General features: G+C 43.7%; 1 protein-coding gene across 4 annotated transcripts in view; it reads right to left on the bottom strand.

Moving 5' to 3' along the window:
- Window positions 1-22,893, bottom strand: part of ZMAT4 (zinc finger matrin-type 4) — a 286,981-nt gene that overhangs the window by 19,202 nt on the left and 244,886 nt on the right. For all 4 annotated transcript variants that reach the window (XM_082230608.1, XM_082230606.1, XM_082230605.1 and 1 more), the window contains one exon: window positions 4,028-4,124. In XM_082230608.1, the coding sequence (XP_082086734.1) occupies window positions 4,028-4,124 (97 nt within the window). The remainder of the gene's footprint in view (window positions 1-4,027; window positions 4,125-22,893) is intronic.

The following is a 22,893-nucleotide window of genomic DNA, read 5'->3' as shown; positions in this document are numbered from 1 at the left end:
GGCTAACCATGAAGCACACCTGACTCCGTGGAGTGGGAAAGTCAGCTGTGCAGACTGCTGCGCAGGTGGCCAGCACTGGCTCACGAAACCCCAAAGGGCCCCACGCTCCCCCCTGAATGGGGTCACATCAGGCTGGGGCTGCAGCTGGGGCAGCGGCCGGGGCTGCTCGAACCTCCACCTGGAGCATAGCTACCTGCGTGTGAAGGTTCTGCAGCACCGTGGTGAGATCTGTAGACCGGGCTCCGTCCATCTTGCACCGTGGCCGAGACGTAGGTTGGCCACAGCAAACTGTCATGGTCTGGATTACAGGCAGTCGGAACCCTGGCTTGGTACGTCGGGACCAGGGTAGAGTTCAGGAAGCAGGAATCAGCAGTCCAGGGGTCAGGAAGCCAAGAGTCAGGAAGCCAAGGGTCCAAGAGTCAGGAAGCCGAAGCACAGCTAGGTGGGTAGTGTGTTGCTGTGGTAAAGAGCCAGGGGGAAATGCTGGTCTTATACACCCCTCCCGGCCCTTGCCACCAGGTACTACGAGTCTTCTGTCAAGCCTTACCTTGTGTAGCCGCACCTTGCCCTTCCAGGCCAAACTCAGGAAGGCCCCAGACCTGCAAGGCCCTACCAGTCACAGGGCTGGCTCCTGTACACACTCCTTACACTGAGGCTCCAATACTTTGGCCACCACATAAGAAGAGAAGACTCCCTTGAAAAGACCCTGATGTTGGGAAAGACTGAGGGCACAAGGAGAAGGGGACGACAGAGAACGAGATGGTTGGACAGTGTTCTCGAAGCTACGAACATGAGTCTGACCAAACTGTGGGAGGCAGTGTATGACAGGAGTGCCTGGCGTGCTCTGGTCCATGGGGTCACGAAGAGTCGGACACGACTAAACAACAACAAAATAATGGTCGAGGTCTGTTTCCGGGCACAAATCAAAGTGCTGGTGATTACGTCAATTAAACCCCCAACAGCTTGGGGCCCAGACACTTGAAGGACCACCTTCTACAACATGGTAGAATCATCAGGGGCTTTCTTCATATTGCCCCTTTTCCACAACCAGCAGGCAGATACAGTGGTACCTCGGGTTACATACGCTTCAGGTTACAGACTCCGCTAACCCAGAAATAGTATGTCGGGTTAAGAACTTTGCTTCAGGATGAGAACAGAAATCGTGCAGTGGTGGCGCGGCAGCAGCGGGAGGCCCCATTAGCTAAAGTGGTGCTTCAGGTTAAGAACAGTTTCAGGTTAAGAACGGACCTCCGGAACAAATTATGTAACCAGTGTAGTGGCTAGGGAAGGAGGTCATAATAGCTCAGATTTCTTCATTTTTTAAACCCTGTCCACATTCATGTCCAGAAATCCAATTTAAGGCAGGCTAATTTTTTATAAATCTCTTTGAATTGAAGGTCAACTTCCTCTTAACAGAACAGTCACTGCTACTTTGGCTCAGAGGCAAAAAAGCTGAGAGAGAAATCGTTTGCATTGTTTGAAGAATGGAAGGAATAAAAATGCAGTGAGGGGGATCTAGTCAAGGCCTTTCATATTCATAGATGCTGAGGAAAGGTGAGGTGTGCAGAGGAAATTGCAAGTGAAAAAATATAGAACATGCTAAGAAAGGAAAGGTTCTTTCTTTGCAAGAGAGCAGAAAGGGAAGATTATTGGTGCATGTGATGTTTTCCTTTACCAAAGGCAAAGTGAGAAACCTTAAGCAGAAGTGGAGCTCAGTGGTGTTGCGTCAACTCACGGCACTCAGAGTTGGAACGTGCATCTGGGGTGTGTGCATGTGTGGGGTGTGGAGGGTGAAGGATCCTGCCATGGCAGTCCAGGCCATGCTGGGAGCACCTGCTTCATGCTCCCTAAAAAACCCACGGGGGCTGACTTAAAATGGTCAGCTGATGAAACAGTGAAATAGTGGGATTTTACAAATTATGGGGGGGGGGGGACATAAAACTGTTATTTCAAAGTTCTCTTTAAGTTTTCATGAAGAGCCAAACAGACCATAGAAATTTCCATTTCCTGATACCTGTACACACAAACAAGCTTAGGGGACGAGCCCAAATTTCATCATTGCACAATTGCAGGGTTTTAACAACAGAGAAAAATAAATAAATGAACAATAAAAGTATATAGCACATGTATGGCTTTCCACCAGGTATTTTGTAATCCAAATTTCCAACTGAAATTAAAACCAGAGTAGCACTGAGGGCTTATACACACCTCCATTTGACCTGCCTCTTTCCCCCAAGGAAACTCAATCTTTAGCACTGGATCATCACCATTTCAGTAAAAATAAACTAAATCAAAACTTTAAAACATTTAAAAACATTTAAGAATGGCCTAATCTTTGGAAACAGGTTGCCAGAAATTGAATATTTTAGCCATCAAATGAACAACCCTCAAGGACATTTTTAAATGCCCCTGAATGCTAATAATGAAGGGACAGATGTACCTCACCATGAGGGGCGTTCCATCATCAGGGGACCACTAAGAACCCCAAGGCCCATTCATGGCTCAGCACCAACCAGACAACACTAAGGTGGAATCTGCACACATATAAAAACTATTCTGAAAATGCTTTTTAAAAAGCGTTTTTTAAAAATACATTGAATTTTCCATAAGGCCATCTAGTGTCACAATATATATCGCACTTAAAACACACTTAAAACGTTTTATTTGCAGCTGTATAGCTGAGTCCCAAGTGACACGACTGCCAACAGGGGCTCATCCACCAGCCATACGGTCCAAGATGGTTGATACTGGGGGAGGCAATCTTTTAGGTACCTGGATTCCAAGCTATTTTGGAGTTTGCATGCAAGTACTAATGACTTGGGACGCGGGTGGCGCTGTGGGTTAAACCACAGAGCCTAGGACTTTCCGATCAGAAGGTCGGTGGTTCGAATCCCCGCGACAGGGTGAACCTAGCAGTTTGAAAGCATGTCAAAGTGCAAGTAGATACATAGGTACCGCTCCGGCGGGGAGGTAAACAGCATTTCCGTGCGCTGCTCTGGTTCGCCAGAAGCGGCTTAGTCATACTGGCCACATGACCCAGAAGCTGTATGCCAGCTCCCTCGACCAGTAAAGCGAGATGAGTGCCCCCCCCTGAGTCAGTCACGACTGGATCTAATGGTCAGGGGTCCCTTTACCTTTACTAATGACTTGAATTGGGCCCAGAAACTCACTGGACAAATGAAGCTTGTGCTCTTAAAAAGAAAACCTTATATTAAAAAGAAGCTGTGCTATGGCATTTTCTAATGGTGAACTCCACCCCTGAGCAACTGCTAGAGTATTTCTCTTCTCCCCCTGGAGAAATTTAGTGAAATGATCTTCCTGATTTCTCTGACACCAACAGGGTGGATAACTTTTGAGATGCTGCTTACACATAGCTCTAATGTTTTGGCAACAACCCTTCCCACAGCCTTTCTGTCTGTGACAAGTTAGCATGTCAAGAAGAAAGACTCTGCCTTAACCTTCTCTCCCATGTGCCTGGCATTATGAAGAAAGAAAGCTTCCAAGTACATGGCTCCTTCTGCTACATTCTGAAGTGATTCCAAGAGAGCTACACCATGTAGCAGTTCGAAACCTCTCTCACTCACGCAAGAGAGAGGATCAAAATAGAACTACAGGAAAAGTGAAAAGACAGGTAAACAAGGAAATTGGTTCCCAACATGTTTTGAGATACTCTCAAAAAATGCATGCTTTTGTTTTGTTCCCAGATTTCCCTTGGGTTCAAATCTCTAAATGCAGTGGAAGCCAACTTGCGCAGTTGTCTACTTTCCTGTTTTTAAATGTCTAAATCTCTCTCTTGCTAGGAAAACCCATCTTAGGTTTCCTGTATTTGAGAATGCAATCCAAAAACTTTCCTCCATGCCTGTCTCTCCATTATGATCATACTCAAAGTCAAGGGCACAACCCTAATTTCCAAAATAGATCTGATTGAAGATGGGGGGGCAGTGCCCTTATGCCCCCTCTCTCAGACTTACTCACCAAAATGTCACACCCAGCCAGCCAGCCAACCAACCAACAAAGGGTTACTCACTTGGTCTGATGTTTGGACCCCTTCAGGTGCGCGTGATACTGTTCTATGGAGTTTAGAGTGACATTGCAGATGTTACAGGTATAGCTTCGCTTAAGACCTGTGGACAGAATGCATCAGAATTAGTTGCACTGTGTTATACTCACAGTGAATTATGGCAACATTTTGCACACACTCTTTGTCTGGCTTTCTGAGCGGCTATTTTGAGCTACAGATCTGCACAAACCTCTGCAAATACATTCAGAACAAGCCAATCTGCCCCTTGCTAATTTTTAGGATCTTCAGATTGATCTGTATATGACACAAATTGACCTGATTTGGTTCATGATTTGACCAAACACAGCGCACATCCCGAGTTTTATATCCCACTGCTCTCATACTTAAATCCTTCCATTGAAGCTTAATGGTGCTCAGTTGTGACTGATGATTCCCAAAATGTATAATCTTACATTATGTCTCCCCATTGCTGCAACAGATGGTTCTGCAGCCATTATCAGCTTAACATATGCTACAGTGAATGCCTGAAATTTGGTGACAATCCCAGACAAATTTTATAAATGTCTAAAAACTGACAAGATTCAGAAGTAAATGTTGACAGTCACCTAAAATGTGATTGTCACCATTCACTTGCATATGTCTGAAAAGCAGGGAATAGTGTCCATTTACACATGCTCAGAAAATTCATTTTGGACACTGCATTATAATACATGTTATTATTAGAAATTTGGCTGTGTTTATTAGCATGAATTCACATACTGGAATATCACCTGACAAACTCTTGTCTGATCAACTACTTAACAAAGGAATGTTAATATTCCTTAATGGTCTGACATCTCTGTCCAGTCTGTAAAAATAGAGCTGTGCGAACATTTTGAATTTCTTTTTTGACCGTTTGTGAAATGAACAAGAATGCAATGAAACCCTCCAGATTTATTTATTTTTTGAGGAAGGGGGGAATGCTGTTATCCTGACTTAACTGTAGGAGGTGGCTAAGGCTTCTGTTTTCCTCCCTTGCTATTTCAACTTTTGAAAAAGCTTCTCACAGGATAATGAATGTTCTCTCTGCAGCTTCCCATAGGTCACACTTCATGGAACACCTTGGGGACTGATGTAGGGATGTGGGAGAACATTACCAAAAATAGAAAAGGGAGTAGAAATGGTTTCTTCATCCCATGACCAGAATGGGAATCAATCCAGCTGCTGTTTTCATTCCACAAATGATATGTAATTGATTCCCCCCCCTACTGGATTGCATCATTTGCATTGAAATTAATGGGGTGGAATGCCAATATAATTTGTGCAATTTTGTCACAGCAGACAGTGAGACAAATAATGTTGTTTTTGGGAGAAAACAAAGGAGAGTGGAATGGAAACAGTGCTTCATGTGACACAAGGTGGGATGGAAAATGACACCTTCTTGCATCCCTTGAATGATGTCACATTATGTTGCTCCCAAGGTATCCCAATAAATGCAGTTAGTAATGTGAGGCTCTCTCTGCAGCATCTCTTTGGTCACACCTTCTGGGGAGACCTGTAAGATCAGCAATAACTGCCTCCCAAAATCTTTGGGGAATTTTCTCTCACCTCCAAAAAGCAGTAGAAAATAGCAAGATAACACACACATTTCCACAGGGAGACTATTTTCACAAAACTGGAGGGAGGGGGGATTGGTCCAACCCAGAGGGAAAGTGATAACTATGAATTTGGACAGAGACAGAGAGATGCAGACAGAGGCAGAATTTTCTGCTGGAGTTGGTTTTGACAATATAAAGCCAAGTGCTGCTTGCTTGCCGAAACAGTTATTTTGCTACCTGCCATAGATGTCTACTTGCTTCCACGGTGCTCTGCACCTCTGATTGTACATAAACCAGATATTATAAAGCACCACAAGTCTCCACTGTTTTCTCACTCCATGAAATCAAAACTCAGCAGCAAGCAACACCCTCACTGCTGAGGGGGATGGGTAGCATGTAGCAGTATTATCACAACTAATGGTTTAAATAATTAATTGTGTTAGGGATGGGGAACCTTTTTCACCTGAAGGACCATATTCCTTTCTGAGCAGCCTTCCAGGGGCCACATGGTTCTGGTGGGCAGAGACAAAACTGGAGTCCCAAAAAACCCCAACATTTCCAAATGGACTGGAAAAACCTTAATTTTTATTTTATTTATTAAGATAATTTCTACATCTCTAAGTGGAGTACAGAAAACTAAATCAACAATAGACAACCAAAATAATGAATGTTACAAAAAAATAAAACATTTAACACAAATTACAAATAAATCAATCTGTATATAACATTTCCTTCTACTGCTTAAGTGTCTCTCCACTCAGCACCCCTCAGCATCCTGGCTTTCAGGACTCCATGCCTCCATGCTGGCTCTCACTGAGGGCCCAAACAAACTCACAAATCACCCCCCAAATCTCACAATGAAGGAAGTTCCTGAAACCTGCTGACATCACCTACATAGGTTTGTTTTTAATGGACTGGTACCCAAGTGGATGCAGCTTCCTCAGTTGCATGGCGAGTTCCCACTTCCCACCAGCAGAAATAAAGACACATGACACAGATATTTAAGGTTAATGGGCGAAATTAGGCCACAACTTTATTGGTTACAGGTAAAGAGTGGTATTGGCTTAGGCATTGGTCCTATCAGACTACCCGGCTTCAGCCTGCTTGCTTGAAGACCGGGAAGGGTTAACACCAGCAGGGGGAGCCCTGCTGATGCACATCAACTAGGGACTCCCCCGGGGTCACCGCTCGGGGGCACACTTTAGACCCTGGCCTCCATAGGCTTCGGACGAGGCCACGCCCCCCGGAATCCTTTACCGGACTACTCTTCAATATTTGGGGGAGGTGATGGCACTCCTCCCCCCCAACAGATCTGCATAACAATACCCCTACCAATGCCTAATCGCCAAGACCAAGTGAGTTGTGACGATTTGCTACGAGGTAGGTGAAAAACCAAATGGCCTGTGCTAATTTGCCAAGTGGAAAAATTTCCTGCCATGCCCCTTAATGGCGATCAACCAAGGTCCATAGCAAGGTTGAAAGGGGAACCTTAGAGGGTGGGCAGGTGGGAAAACCTTACCAGCTGAGCAGACCCAAAGAGGGCGATCCCGGGGCCGTACTTGCCTTAAATGAGGCAAGCCATGCCCCCAGAGCCAGCTGATTGGCTGGCTCAGGGGATGACACGGCCCCAAAGATTCCCCTGTTCATGCGGGGGCTGAAGCCAGCCTCTGCGCGTGTGTTGGGGGCGTGAGCCCGCAACACCACCTCCTCCTTATGTCGGAAGTGGCTTTTCCCAACAGTTCAGTTGCACCCCACATGGAGACAGTTTTATCTGTTAAATAATTTTTTATTAATTTTTCATTAATAGCAATCCAATATAAGCCACATTAATACTATACCAAATCACAATACTATTAAAAGAGCCAATTATCCAGTTCTGAATTAAACAATTTGGGGTGACTTCCCGTGTTCTGATTATCAGGAGATGATGATGTTATTCCTTGGTCCTGCTCCAGTTCTCTTAGTTAATCCAAGTGCCACAGTTCCAATCTTAATTCTTTATTTTAACAGTCACTGGTGTGATGACTTTCGTTTGTATTTAGCTATTCCATATCCATTAATTTGCAAGCGGAGTTTATATCCTGTAACTCACTGTGTGAAATATTTGTTTATATTGGTCCTTCTCTTCATGTTGTAATGAATCAATCATCTTCAGCCTCATGCCCCCCCCCTTCAAGGGCTGAATTCTCAATTATGCCACAGCTTCACGCCATCTTGCCTTTTCAAACTGAAAGTGAACTGGCATCTGACCATGGCTTTGGGAAGACTTCCAGCATTTTCTTCTTTCAACCTTTCCAATCTACTAACAAGCTGTTGTCTTGCCAAAACCATAAGCATAATAAATCAAAGTTAGTGCCCTCTTTAGAAGGTAATGCCACCAATCCTCACAACATTTTCACACAGTCTATTTGTTCAAATGATCCATAAAAAAATATGAAGTTCTTGTTATTTCCCTCTTGCATTCCATTAATAGTTGTAATCCATGGATAATTAGATTCATTAGTAATTAATTCTTCTTCAGTGAAGGTTTGCTGAATCATAATGTAGCAGGTGTTTTCAGTCAAACAAAGACAAAGCAGGGGTTCGAGGAAATGACTTTATTTTATAGCTGCAGCTAGACCCCTGTCCTAAACAGACTGGAGTATTGATCTCAGTTCAGATAAAACTTATATACCGTAGGTTTTTCAGAAAGCAAATCTGCATGATGTATGAACATATTGTATTGTAGTCCACAACTCTGACATGATTTATGAAGCAGGGTGTTCTGTTAGCCAAGAAACTGACATGATGTATGAGACATTTGACATGTTACAGATAGGATGTAAAGTGGTACCTCAGGTTACAGGCACTTCAGGTTACAGACACTTCAGGTTACAGACTCCGCTAACCCAGAAATAGTACCTCGGGTTAAGAACTTTGCTTCAGGATGAGAACAGAAATCGCACGGCGGCAGCAGGAGGCCCCATTAGCTAAAGTAGTACCTCAGGTTAAGAACAGTATCAGGTTAAGAACAGACCTCCAGAACAAATTAAATTCTTAACCTGAGGTATCACTGTACAGGATTTTCTGTCTGCCAGGAAGGTTGACATGACATTCTACTTCCTTGATAAGGTACTTCAAACAACACAAACAGGCTGGACATGTCAATTACTGTCCAGATTAAAGCATTCCAAAGCTGAGATACTGTTTGGCAAGCAAAACATACAAATCCTCATTAGTCCCTTCCTGTAGCATTCTTACAAACTCCAAATGTTGCTTTCTTGCAGCTAAACCTTGCCAACTGCTGAGTCTTCAGTCGGTCAGAGTCCAGTCAAAGTAAACTTTTCACCCCTTCGTGAACTGCAGGCCTTGCAGAGAGAAAGTTTCTCCTTTTTACAGGCTTCAGTCTTGGTGTTTATTTTGCAAACCCCAAATAAATTCTGTTTGCTCCTTCCCTCAATAAAACAGCAATTATATTATATTACATTACACATGGAGCCAGTTCTAGGCTGCAGAAGGTTCAGTTTGGTTTCTCAGGGGCTCCAAGGAGATAGCAAATGGGACACCCCTCCACTCATAGCTCTTTCTCTGGCCTCTGCACACCTCTCCTCCTCCAGCCACTACCATGCTTTTCAGGGTACAAAATACCAGTTTCCTTTCTGTCTGCAAAAGGATTACTTGAGCTGCAATCTAGACCCAGAGACATCAGCAGTGATATGTCTCTGGGGCTGAATAGGAGCAGAATAGCACTAAGTACTCTCCTTGTTCAAACAAGTGCTGCCATTATCTCCTGCTCATTACCTCCTGGAGTGCAGCTCTTAATCAGCATGAAAATATGGTGCACTTTAAGTGCATGGCATTATTTCTTCCTCCTCTTTCTTTTCCCCTTGGCAGAGGCTTCAGCCCAACCAAGTTGCCATCCTACCCTCGCTCACTTGCTTGGGCCAGAAATGCACGCAGGTTTGCAGACAAAGAGGCAAAAATACCCCCCTTTCTTTTCTTAAAAATAGCAAGAACTAGGAGGAGTTGGCCTGATGCATTGAAGTGAGCAGAATTAAGGCTCCCCCTCAGAACCACAAAATTCACCAGCCAGAGCCAAGTGCAAAAGAGCTGTTCGACAATGGAATGGTCTCCCTCAGGAGGTGGCAGACTCTTGTTCTTGGAGGTTTTTAAGCAGAGGTTGGATGGCCACCTGACATGGATGCTTTAGCTGAGATCCCCGCGTTGCAGGGGGTTGGACTAGATGACCCCCAGGGTCCCTTCCAACTCTACGATTCTATGATTCTATGTACAAGTTGAACAAACAAAAAAAAAGAGTGCCTCTGAGAAGCTTCTGATACTAGGAATTGGTTCTCAGTACCAGAAGTGACTTGACCTGAGTGTTATTTCATACAAATTCCCATTCCAGAATCATATTTTGGGTGGGAAAGGATGTTTTGTTGTTGCTATTGTTAAACAACTAGGAGTTAGAAGCAGGGATGGGGAACCTCTACATTTTCCATTACACTGCTACTTACAGCACCCACAAAGTTTGTCCCATGATCAGTAAATAATTAATCCCATTTTCATTCCTGTATTTTCCAATATTAAATTTATTGCTTGCTCCGAATAGCTGCATACTTTAATAGCTCTAAACAGCCAGCTTGTTTCTTTGGTTTTTGTTGTTTTTAATTGGGAGAACATGGGTCTCCTGCTAAAAGTGTCTCTGGATACTGACATTGCAGATCTCAGATTTAGCTTTTAAATCTCACTTTTTCCCTGTTCTTTTTTGGTATTGGAGTGATCTAGGCCAGAAAATGGGGCATTTGCTCTGTTCACAAAATCTTTTATTTTGGAAATCAGTTGCTTCTGGCAGAGCAATAACAACACTTTGTGCTTATATAACATCTTCAAAAGCGCTTGGATACATGCATCTCTGAGAACCTTTGTGGCCTGTCAGGTTGATGCTGAGTTTAGAACTGTTGCCTGCTTCTGAGCACACAAGGAAGGAGCAGGCCTTTGACACTCAAACATTGGTAAGTAGAGTTCATAAGGCTACTTTTTATTCAGATGTGAGCCTTTACCTGTCCGAATACAGACATAAGGATCTCCAAAAACCTTCTGTGCCACCGGGGCCTTTGGGGCCCTCCCCTGAGAAACCAAAGGCATATCACTGCTCCGTGCCTGAAAGAGGCCACCAGACCAAGGAATGTTGCAGGCCTGTGTGTCTTCAGGTCAGAGCACTGACCCTTCAAGGACCTGAGAGAGGTGGTTGGGAAGCAGAGGCTTAAAAGTGTTCAGTTTGCTCTCCATCTTTGTTGGAGCAATTTTTTCCCATGGACCTACCTGTGCTCAGGGGATATGACAGTCATGGTATGAAGGAAGTTTCCCTCCTTCTCTCATAGCACTAGAACCTGTTGACATGCAATGAAGCTGAATGTTGGAAGCTTCAGAATTCTGAATCTTAAGAAATAGTGTCAGCGAAGATTAGACAAACCATGGAGGAAAAGGCTATGGGACTGGGGGCACATTTGGAATTTTGAGAAGGTGCCAAGGGTGCCAGTTACAAAATGGCTGCCACCAGGGATGGAGCTTAAAAAATATATCTGCCGCCTCCAAAAGTGGGAAAGAAAGAAAAGATATGGGAGCGTAATATGGTTCAAATATGGAAAATCTTTTCAATTCACTTCTTTTCCAGACATTGCTATGTTTTGTAGTCTGTTGCTGTAGATGACAGCTAGAAAATAAAAGATCATTGAACCCAGGAATAATTCTGAACTACAACCGCTGGTCATACACACACCTGCACAGCAACACAGCATTGCCAGTGCCTGGGGTGTGCAGGCACACGTTGGATGGGGGATCTACCAGTCCAGCCCTTGCTGCCACCACTGCTGGACTGACGCCACCCCCACTGGAGCAAAGTGGGGCTGCACTCAGCTACCTGCCTGCCTGCACAGCGGGCAGCCTGCCCGGCAGATGCAACCCTTGGTGGGCAGAAAGGAGCACACAGAGGGGCTGTGCTGGTGTCACCTGTGTGGGGATGACTGGTTCACCCCCCACAGCCCCCCTGGCACCCCCATACTACACTTTTCCTGCACATGCATAGTCACAAATAAAAAGAAAAAGTTGGCAGACAAGAAAAAAGATACAGGAAATACAAACCATCCCTTAGAATACAAACAAACCATTGCTTAGTTCAGGAGTGAAGTGACAGAAATTACTCATGGAAAGTCAAATAGAGTGCTGCTCCTTCCAGGTTTGGGTCAAACCAAATAGCATTACAAAGCTATGCATATAAAATGCAATATTTTCTTACACTTGTAAACCAGTCATTTTGTTATTTTTTTCATTGAACAGAGCACTGTAAACCACATGTGTCATTGGAGTCATTTTAGAACCAGGTAAAAAAAATATTGTTTTGCCCCTCCATCCTCCCCATCCCTGCTGACCTGTCCTGTATTTTGGCTGAACAAAGGTGGCAATCCCAGTAGCAGTTTCAACAATACTGGCCCAAACTAGTGTGATGTTTGAGGCTGAATGTCATGTACAAGTTCTGAAAACTGGAGGTGTATGAGATGAAGACATTAGCGTTTCTGCCTTTGCCCTGTGCTCTGCCCTCCCCAGACAAGTGGGGAGCAATCCATGCAGGGGGAAAGTGCTGATGGGAGCAAGGAGGCCTCTCAAAGGTGCCTTCAAACAGCAAGAACTTCAGAACAATCAGGAAAAAGGTGGTCCTTGTCACCTTTTTCTGAGGGCCACAGGGTTAAATTGGTTTAATTTGTCAAGTAAAGCTGATTTGATCCACGGGAGACAATTTGAATATATGAAAACACATTTTAATAGGTGGGACTGACATTTCAGAGAACTTTTGTTTATTTTTTTAGACCTGGTATGCTACTCTGCTGGGAAATGTGTATACTTTATTGAGAGGTCTTTTGTTTCTGAAAGCAACCTCTGTTTAGATTTTTCTTACGAAATTTTAAGTTGTTTCATATTTTTCTCAGTATCTCTCCAAGGTTGTCTTCATTGTTTTGGTAACACGTGGTAAAGCAATTAAAATGCCGGTGATTCATCAAATAAAAAATATTTAATCAGTGGACAGCCTTTCAAATATCAATTGCCAGGATTTGAATATTCAGTGGGCATCTTCTGGAGGTGATGGCTTTGAAAAAAATATAGTAGATATAAAACTTTATCCCCCTCCTGGGGAATATCATCAATTTGTCCCTTGGCACGGGGACATTCCCAGGGGAACTGAAGGAGGCAGTGGTGCGCCCGCTCTTAAAGAAAACATCATTAGATCCTTTAGATCTATCCAATTACCGCCCGGTTTCGAATCTTCCGTTCCTGGGTAAGGTGATTGAGAGAGCGGTTGCTGAACAGCTTGGTGGGTTTCTGGATGAAACATTGGCTCTGGATCCATTCCAGTCTGGCTTCCGCGCTGGTCATGGGACCGAGACGGCTCTGGTCGCCCTAACAGATGACCTTCGTAGACAGCTGGATCGAGGCGGGTCAGGGCTGCTGATTCTTCTAGATCTATCAGCAGCTTTCGACATGGTCGATCACGAACTTTTGGACCACCGCCTTACCGACGTGGGGATCCAGGGCACAGTCCTTCAATGGCTGCGCTCGTTTCTCTCTGGTCGGGGACAGAGGGTGGCGCTTGGGGGGGAATTGTCATCCCGCCACTCCTTGGTGTGTGGAGTACCTCAGGGCGCGATACTCTCCCCGATGCTTTTCAACATCTTTATGCGCCCCCTCGCCCAGCTTGTTCGGAGTTTTGGGCTGGGTTGTCATCAGTATGCCGATGACACCCAACTCTATCTGTTGATGGATGGCCATCCTGACTCGGCCCCAGACACACTGACCAGATGTTTGGAAGCTGTGGCTGGATGGTTACGTGGGAGCCGGTTGAAGCTAAATCCTTCGAAGACAGAGGTCCTGTGGCTGGGACGGGGCGATATGGGATTGGGGGGGCAACTCCCATCTCTTGCGGGGGCGCAATTAGTGCCAGCACCGTCCGTTAAGAGTTTGGGTGTAATCTTCGACACCTCCCTTTCCATGGAGGCGCAGATTGCAGCTATAACAAAGGCGGCATTTTTCCATCTCCGCCAAGCTAAGCAGTTGGCTCCTTACCTCTCTCGCCCTGACCTAGCCACTGTGATCCACGCGACGGTCACCTCCAGACTGGATTATTGTAACTCGCTCTACGTGGGGCTGCCCTTGAGACTGACCCAGAAACTCCAGCGGGTGCAGAATGCTGCAGCGAGACTCCTTACGAGGTCTTCGCTGCGAGATCACATTCACCCGGTGCTATACCAGCTGCACTGGCTCCCGGTGGAGTACAGGATCAGGTTTAAGGTGCTGGTTTTAACCTTTAAAGCCCTATATGGCCTAGGACCCTCGTACCTACGGGACCGCCTCTCCTGGTATGCCCCACAGAGAAACCTACGGTCTTCAAATAAAAACATCTTGAAGGTCCCAGGCCACAGAGAAGTTAGGCTGGCCTCAACTAGAGCCAGGGCTTTTTCGGCTGTGGCTCCGATCTGGTGGAACACTCTGTCACAAGAGACCAGGGCCCTGCGGGACTTGACATCCTTCCGCAGGGCCTGCAAGACAGAGCTGTTCCACCAGGCCTTTGGCCAGGGCACAGCCTGACTCCCTCCCTCGGCAATCTTCGCAGAGCTCTGGCCCAATGGTTGCTAGTGGCTTGAATTAATTAATTTTTATAATGAATGATTTTAGAATGTTGTTTATGTTGTACCTTTGTACTGTTTTATTGTTGTTAGCCGCCCTGAGCCCGGCTTCGGCTGGGGAGGGCGGGATATAAATAAAATTTATTATTATTATTATTATTATTATTATTCCCCAAATCCACAGCTCAGTATAATATAAATGGTACACACAATTGTAAACTCAACAAACTACCTGTTTGTTGAATGGATTTGTTACCACCAGTATTTATTTATAACAATCTAGTGCTGTTGACACCCCATTTATGGGTGTTCACAGTGGGGGCAAGGGGAACAATTCCCCCTCCAATGAACCTTCGTGCCCAGATTCCCAGCCTTCATTAAGAAAAAGAAAAAGAGTAAGGTTCTATCATTCTTAGAACCTGAGATAGGAGACAAAATATACAAACACTTCTTGTGACAAATTAGCCTGTTCCCTTTCCAGTGTTTTACTCCACTCCCTCAAATAAATAAATAAAATAAAATAAAATACCCCCACCCTGTAAAAATCCCTGCAGACATCCATGCCCCCATTCCCCCCCCCCAATTTCATATCACGGACAAACAGGACACCTTCCCTTTGCAGCAAACTGCTGGTGTTAAAATAATTTATCACTTTTGGTGGGAAAAAGAAATAACAGATTTCCCCCATGTCTGCTTTTGTGTTTTGTTGTAAAATCACAGGTTTCGATCCAAATGCACTCCTGGAGGCTTAATGGAGGATATTCTTTGTGCAGGGAGACACAAACACACACCTCTGTATAATCAGAAATAAGCATGGTTTGTTGTCTTTTAAATAGGGGTGCTTATGGTGCTGGCATCTGCCAGTTTCGTCTGCACTGGAGATGTTCACCCAAGGTGGTTACTGGATATTTCTGACTAACTGTTGCATCCCATTGCTCTTCTAGAAGTACATTTCCAGAATCAGTGACTTTCAGGGGTGAACACTGTTGACTTCCAGAGGCTGGGTTTTCCACTGTTTCCCCATTAACAACAAATGTTTCGCTTGGTGATACTCCTAAACTGTGCTCCTAAAATTTTCCTTTTTTTAAAAAAAAAAAAATGATGTTTATTGAGAATTTTAAAGTTACAAAGAAAGAAGAAAGAAAAGACAAGAGAAGGAGAAGACGAGATAAAGAAGTAGATAAACATAACAATTAAACAATACAGATCAATAAAAACCAAAGTCAAAAAAGTAACAAAACACACAATACATCTAAATCAAAAAACAAAAATAAACAAACAATTAAAAAACAAGTCTAATATTCCCAAATCCTTAACTTTCATTAACTTATTTCAACAACCTCCTCACACCTCCCTTTTTGTATTCTAGTTGTTAATTATATCAGCAAATCCTTTCCATCTTTCACAATATTCTGTCATTTAAATTACCTTAATCTATTTTAAACTTATCTTACCTAAAAAACTCTAAAACTTAAAACTTATATATACCAAATTCTTTTAACCATAACATATTCTTTCATAATTCTTTTTGACATTTCTGCTAAGGCCAAATAATTTCATTCCAACATTTTTCTAATACTCATTAATTTTACAATACTTTTCTAAATAAATTTTGAAACTTTCTTCCAATCTTCATCCATCGTCTTTACTTCCTGGTCTCGGGTTTTGTCAGTCCTTTCTTGTCTATCTAGTCCATCAACCTGGTGCTCTTTGACCAGGCCAATGGTCAAAGGCCTGGAAACGATGCCTTATGAGGAACGGCTAAGGGAGCTGGGCATGTTTAGCCTGGAGAAGAGGAGGTTAAGGGGTGATATGATAGCCATGTTCAAATATATAAAAGGATGTCACATAGAGGAGGGAGAAAGGTTGTTTTCTGCTGCTCCAGACAAGCGGACACGGAGCAATGGATCCAAACTACAAGAAAGAAGATTCCACCTAAACATTAGGAAGAACTTCCTGACAGTAAGAGCTGTTCGACAGTGGAATTTGCTGCCAAGGAGTGTGGTGGAGTCTCCTACTTTGGAGGTCTTTAAGCAGAGGCTTGACAACCATATGTCAGGAGTGCTCTGATGGTGTTTCCTGCTTGGCAGGGGGTTGGACTCGATGGCCCTTGTGGTCTCTTCCAACTCTATGATTCTATTCTATGATTCTATTCTATTCTATTCTATTCTATTCTATTCTATTCTATTCTATTCTTATGTCCAAGGCTCTTAAATCTTTTCCATGTCCCTTCTGCAGGTCTTCTTCTTGTTTATACCTGCCCTTTACTTCATCTTTTGTTGATCTTTTTCTTGTTTTCTTTCCTTTCTCATTGGGGGGTAGGTCTCGGGAGGACTCCAATCCAAAAGTATCTCCATCTCTCCTCAGCAGATCAGCCCATTCCCCACAGTCCCATTCCCCACAGTCAACACTGTAATCCAAAAAATATTTAAAAGCATGTTTCAAAGTCTTTCCAAAATTAAGAGCCCTCACAACTCCAGACCCCCCCCCCTGGTCCACTCCAGATTCAAACTTTAAGAACAGCGGCTTATACTCCTGCAAGGCCTCGGATCTCTCCATTTGTGTTATTTGAGGTTCAACAACAACCTCCTCCATTTTCTTCTGCCTTTGCGCTTGCCCTATCAAAACAGATTCCTGAGCTGGTTCCTGAATGGTTTCTATATGGGTATTCACCGTTTGTCCAAAGTTTTTAACTGCAACAGTCATCAAATCCATCTTCTCATGCATCTGCTCCATCAAGACAGTTGTCTTGCAAAAAGCAAGTACCAAGACTTCTTGTAAACACATTTCCCCCCCACCCCAAGGTTAGATTCTGGTCTCACGATCCTAATTATACAGCTGTGAGGTCCCCAGATCAGCTCCGGCAACAAATTAAGAAGCACCCTCTAGAAGAGACAATTTCTATTTGTATCCATCTTTTAAAAGCAGGACCAACAAGGAAAAATTACTTTCACTTTTCAAATACTTTGTTTCTTTTGATTGCAAGAAGCAACATTGGAACCAATATATTTCTCTTTTTTTTACTATCTGTCAAAAGACAGTCGATGAACTTTCCTCATAAATTTCTGTCTCTGACACCCCGTTCCCAGGTTTGAGACGGTGGAAAATTTATCTTTCTTTACTCTCTCTCCTGCAGGCTTAAACAGTAAAAAATCCCCCTCTTTTCTCCTGCTTCCAAGAGGGGTTTTGGTGGTGATGAATGAAGCAAATTTAGAACTTTATATACGACTTTCGAGACTTTAGCTTACAAAGTTTTTGCTTCAATCTATTTACAAAAAACGGGAGGCGGACTTCCTGTTTAGAACCTTCCCGTTTCGGTGCCAAATTAAAATATTTCTTAATACTTAATCCAATTTTCCGTTCTACTCACGGGTACTTGTTTAAAGTCCAGTTGTCCACAGGAAAAAGTCAGCACTCTCTGGCAACGGCTGTGCGGCTTCACTCCGTAAAAATAGCGGTTGATTCAAAACACCCCGCCACTCACCGCACGTCGCTTCAGACCCCCCAAAAAGGGTTTCCCTGCGAGTAGGGGAGGCGCTCCTGGTGTTAGCCAAATCCCATGTTCCCAGGCTTCCTCCGCCTGGGATTTTTAAAGGGTCTCCACCTTCGCCGCGGCGGCAAGACCCGATTTTCACGGAGCGGGTTCCTCTCTGTCAGAGGAACTCCGCCATTGTCGATGGCACTGTCCCGGAAGTCTGTGCTCCTAAAATTTTCCTCAGAAAGGGAATAGTGCTATGCGATGACATAACCTGGCTTTGTTTTTGTTTTTTAAAATAATTTTTATTCAGTTTCATATTACCAAATTAAACACATCAAACCAATTAATCCAAATTATATCAATACATATCATGTAATCCAATTGTTTTCCAAATTATAAATTTTTGTGAGGGGGTACCCATGCTTCTTGATCGGCAGGAGTCCAATCCTCGAATATTTCTGCTGCTTTCATATTAAGAATGATATTTCCAGTCCCCTCTTCTCAATCCTTGTCGTTGCTCATTTTCCTTTTCATTCACCTCTGAGTTGCTCCGCAAGTGGGTTGAAAAAAACAGTCTTATTTGTATTTCTGTGTGGACTTTGTACTGCTCTCTCGTAAATCACTCTCATCCAATAGTCCAGGCATTTCCACTCGAGCAAGCAATCGCCATCTTGTCGTTCCGATGAAATGCAGTCTAAAAGCTCGCTCGTTAACTTTCCTGACCTGTTGCATCATAAATTAGTCTTTATCCAGGAGGGCTGCCCCTTCCAGTTCACAATCTCATCGAAATAATAAATCTTCGGCTCGCCCTCCCCAAGACCAAACCTCCTGCAACACAGGTCTATCTTTCCACATCAAATCTTCATTCTTTCTGTGTCACAAAGATCTTCTAAGAGGGAGGGTTATTAGTTAATCACATAGAGCAAAAATAATAAAAAGTCATCCCCCCCTTTCAGTTCCGTTGCATTCCATTCCACATACCAGCTTATCTGTAGTACTTTGATGTAATCTTCCGTCTCAATCTTCTTCATTTCAGTGGCAAAATTGTTAGCAGATAAAAACCTCCTGCCTCTATTGAAGCATGTGCGTTATCTTTCTCCAATTTTTTTCCTTTTAAGTAACGCAACTAGTTTCGCTCCTGTAAGTAGCTTCGGAGGAGTTCCGAAACTCGCCGAGGGTTGTACACCCAGTGCCTCACCCCCTCCTTCTTCCAAACTCGGGGGTGATTTATGGCAACAGCGGGTGAAAACTGCATCTCTCCCTCCTGGAGAGATGTTAGGGAGACTGATTTACTCCCCATAATCAGCCTCTAATTACCTCGTGCGAGCTGGATAGATGTTAATATCCGCCATCTTCCAAGGCGCCCCTAGCGCCCCCCCCCCCAATAACTTGGCTTTGTTAGGGAGGAAAGGATAGAAAACTGCCACTCCCAAAGTTACTGGATTGTGTTGTCCCTGAAATTTGTTCCTTTTTTATTATTCTTCAGCAGTTTTAGCCCCCACACAATTGAAATAAATCAATGGGTCAGATATTTCAGTCTAGCACTAGTAAATATTAAAGAGTATTAAATATTAAAGAGTATTAAAAGAACTGGCAGATGTGATCTCAGAACCACTGGCAGTCATCTTTGATAATTCCTGGAGAACAGGCGAAGTCCCGGCAGACTGGAGGAGGGCAAATGTTGTCCCTATTTTCAAAAAGGGGAAAAGAGAGGACCCAAATAATTACCGCCCAGTCAGTCTGACATCAATAGCAGGGAAGATTCTGGAGCAGATCATTAAGCAAACAGTCTGTTAGCACCTAGAAAGGAATGCTGTGATCACCAATAGTCAGCATGGATTTCTGAAAAATAAGTCATGTCAGACTAACCTGATCTCGTTTTTTGACAGAATTACAAGCCTGGTAGATGAAGGGAACGCAGTGGATGTAGCCTACCTTGATTTCAGCAAGGCATTTGACAAGGTGCCCCATGATATTCTTGTAAAGAAGCTGGTAAAATGCGGTCTTGACTATGCTACCACTCAGTGGATTTGTAACTGGCTGACTGACCGAACCCAAAGGGTGCTCATCAATGGTTCCTCTTCATCCTGGAGAAGAGTGACTAGTGGGGTGCCACAGGGTTCTGTCTTGGGCCCGGTCTTATTCAACATCTTTATCAACGACTTGGATGATGGACTCAAGGGCATCCTGATCAAATTTGCAGATGACACCAAACTGGGAGGGGTGGCTAACACCCCAGAGGACAGGATCACACTTCAAAACGACCTTGACAGATTAGAGAACTGGGCAAAAACAAACAAGATGAATTTTAACAGGGAGAAATGTAAAGTATTGCACTTGGGCAAAAAAAATGAGAGGCACAAATACAAGATGGGTGACACCTGGCTTGAGAGCAGTACATGTGAAAAGGATCTAGGAGTCTTGGTTGACCACAAACTTGACATGAGCCAACAGTGTGACGCGGCAGCTAAAAAAGCCAATGCAATTCTGGGCTGCATCAATAGGAGTATAGCATCTAGATCAAGGGAAGTAATAGTGCCACTGTATTCTGCTCTGGTCAGACCTCACCTGGAGTACTGTGTCCAGTTCTGGGCACCACAATTCAAGAAGGACACTGACAAACTGGAACGTGTCCAGAGGAGGGCAACCAAAATGGTCAAGGGCCTGGAAACGATGCCTTATGAGGAACGGCTAAGGGAGCTGGGCGTGTTTAGCCTGGAGAAGAGGAGGTTAAGGGGTGATATGATAGCCATGTTCAAATATATAAAAGGATGTCACATAGAGGAGGGAGAAAGGTTGTTTTCTGCTGCTCCGGAGAAGCGGACACGGAGCAATGGATCCAAACTACAAGAAAGAAGATTCCACCTAAACATTAGGAAGAACTTCCTGACAGTAAGAGCTGTTCGACAGTGGAATTTGCTGCCAAGGAGTGTGGTGGAGTCTCCTACTTTGGAGGTCTTTAAGCAGAGGCTTGACAACCATATGTCAGGAGTGCTCTGATGGTGTTTCCTGCTTGGCAGGGGGTTGGACTCGATGGCCCTTGTGGTCTCTTCCAACTCTATGATTCTATGATTCTATGATTCTATGAAATCTGTGGCTGTCACTGGATTGGTAAAATGTGCGAGGGGGAAGGCCTTACATTCTTCCATCCGGCAGCATGGATGCAGCCTTTGCCAATTTGGTGCCACTATGCTGGCAGGGATGAGAGTTGGAGCCCAAACTGCCCTATTTTGTCTTCCCAGTCCTTGTTCCAAACAAATATAAACATTTCTATGGCGTAAAAGTAACCATGTTAATAAAAATCAGTTAAAATAGTAAGTTCAGAATTCAATTAAAATGCCTGCTGGAATTTAAAAAAAGAAGTATTCCATAGGTAGCAGAAATTCAGCAAGGAGGAAGCCTGCCTGACCTCAACTTGGAGTTCCATATAATTAGGCCCCTAATACTGAGCAGGCGGCTCCTAGTGGATGTGAGTCTGCATTTGAGCCATGGAGGACTTCCCTGAAGACCTCAGGGTACAAGGGATGAGCAGGCCTCTGAGTTATCCAGTGACCAAGCTGTTAAGGGCCTTGCAGAGAATCTTGAACCGGGCTCAATATCATCCGATATACTAATAATAATTAAACTAGAAAATGAAAAAAGGAAAGTTATTTCCTCAATGAGTTCCCCATGAGGAAGGAAGGGATGTGATTCAGGGGCAAATCACCTGCTGTGCTTGCAGAAGGTCCCAGGTTCAGTTTCTGACATCTCCAGGCAGGGCTGGGAATGTCCATTGTCTGAAACCCGGGACAGCCTCTGCCTGTCCTTTTAGACAATGCTTTTAGACAAGGTGGGCCCAAGTTCCTCTCTTGTAAACAGCCAGACAGCTGGTGGGGAGGAAAGGGAACAAGGCATGTTGATAACAGTATGTGGGGTTTATTATCTCTTTGCAAATGAATTTTTTTTTGTTTTCCTTACATATTCTTTTCCAACAAATTGTAATAGCACCATACATTCCCTTTGACTCTGCCGAGTCACGACTCCCCTCCCTCCCCACAACTGGTATATTTAACCCCTTTCCATCACACACATCATTCTCACATTAGTACTATTATACATTGGAGGTATTATGTCAATCCTGCTAGTGTCTTGACCTCTTTACAATTCTTCTTTAAATATTCAATAAATTTACTCCAGTTATTTTGGTATCTTTGATCTCCCTGGTCCCGGATCCTCCCTGACAGTTTGGCAAGTTCTGCATATTCTGTCAACTTCGCCTGCCACTCCTGTATAGTTGGTATATCTTGTACTTTCCATCTTTGGGCCAGAAGGGTTCTCGCGGCAGCTGTAGCATACATGAACAAATTTTGATCTCCTATTTTAATTTCTGTTCCTATTAAGCCTAATAGACACGCTTCTGGTCTTTTGGGGAAAGTATATCTAAATATTTTTTTGAGTTCATTATAAATTGCTTCCCAAAAATTTTTTACCTTATCGCAGGTCCACCACATATGAAAATAGTCCCCATCTGCCTTTTTACATTTCCAACACTTTCTTTCTTTTTTCCTATACATTTTAGCTAATTTTACTGGCGTCAAATGCCATCTATACATCATTTTTAGCAAGTTTTCCTTCAAAGCCATGCATCCTGTGAATCTCAAACCCTCCTTCCATAATCTTTTCCACGCATCCAATTCAATGTTATGCCCAATATCAATTGCCCATTTTATCATTGATTCCTTTACTTCTTCATCTTTTGTATACCATTCTAGCAATAAGCTATACATTCTTGATAAAGTTTTATCTTTACAGTCTATTAACTCGATTTGGAATTTTGATTTTTTATCTTCGAACCCATTTCTTTTTTTGTCTTCCTTTAATAAATCACTGATCTGATGGTATTGCAGCCACCCTGTTAACCTCTTTTCAATTTGGTCGTATGGTTTGAGCTTTATCCCTTGGGCTGTTTTCCTAGTAATATCCTCATATGTTATTGTTTCCCCTTCCGTGTTTGCTTTTTTTGTTGTCAGCACCTCAATTGGTGATATCCACCACGGTGTCTTTCTTTCCAGGAGGTTTTTATTCCGAGCCCATACTTCATATAAAGATTTCCTAATCACATGGTTTAGAAAACCTTTATGTACCTTTACTTTGTTATACCATAGGTACGAATGCCAACCA

Source organism: Podarcis vaucheri, assembly GCF_965113315.1.
Source record: "Podarcis vaucheri genome assembly, chromosome: 7".
NCBI classification, from domain to species: domain Eukaryota; kingdom Metazoa; phylum Chordata; class Lepidosauria; order Squamata; family Lacertidae; genus Podarcis; species Podarcis vaucheri.
This window is presented reverse-complemented; position numbering and strand designations above follow the sequence as displayed.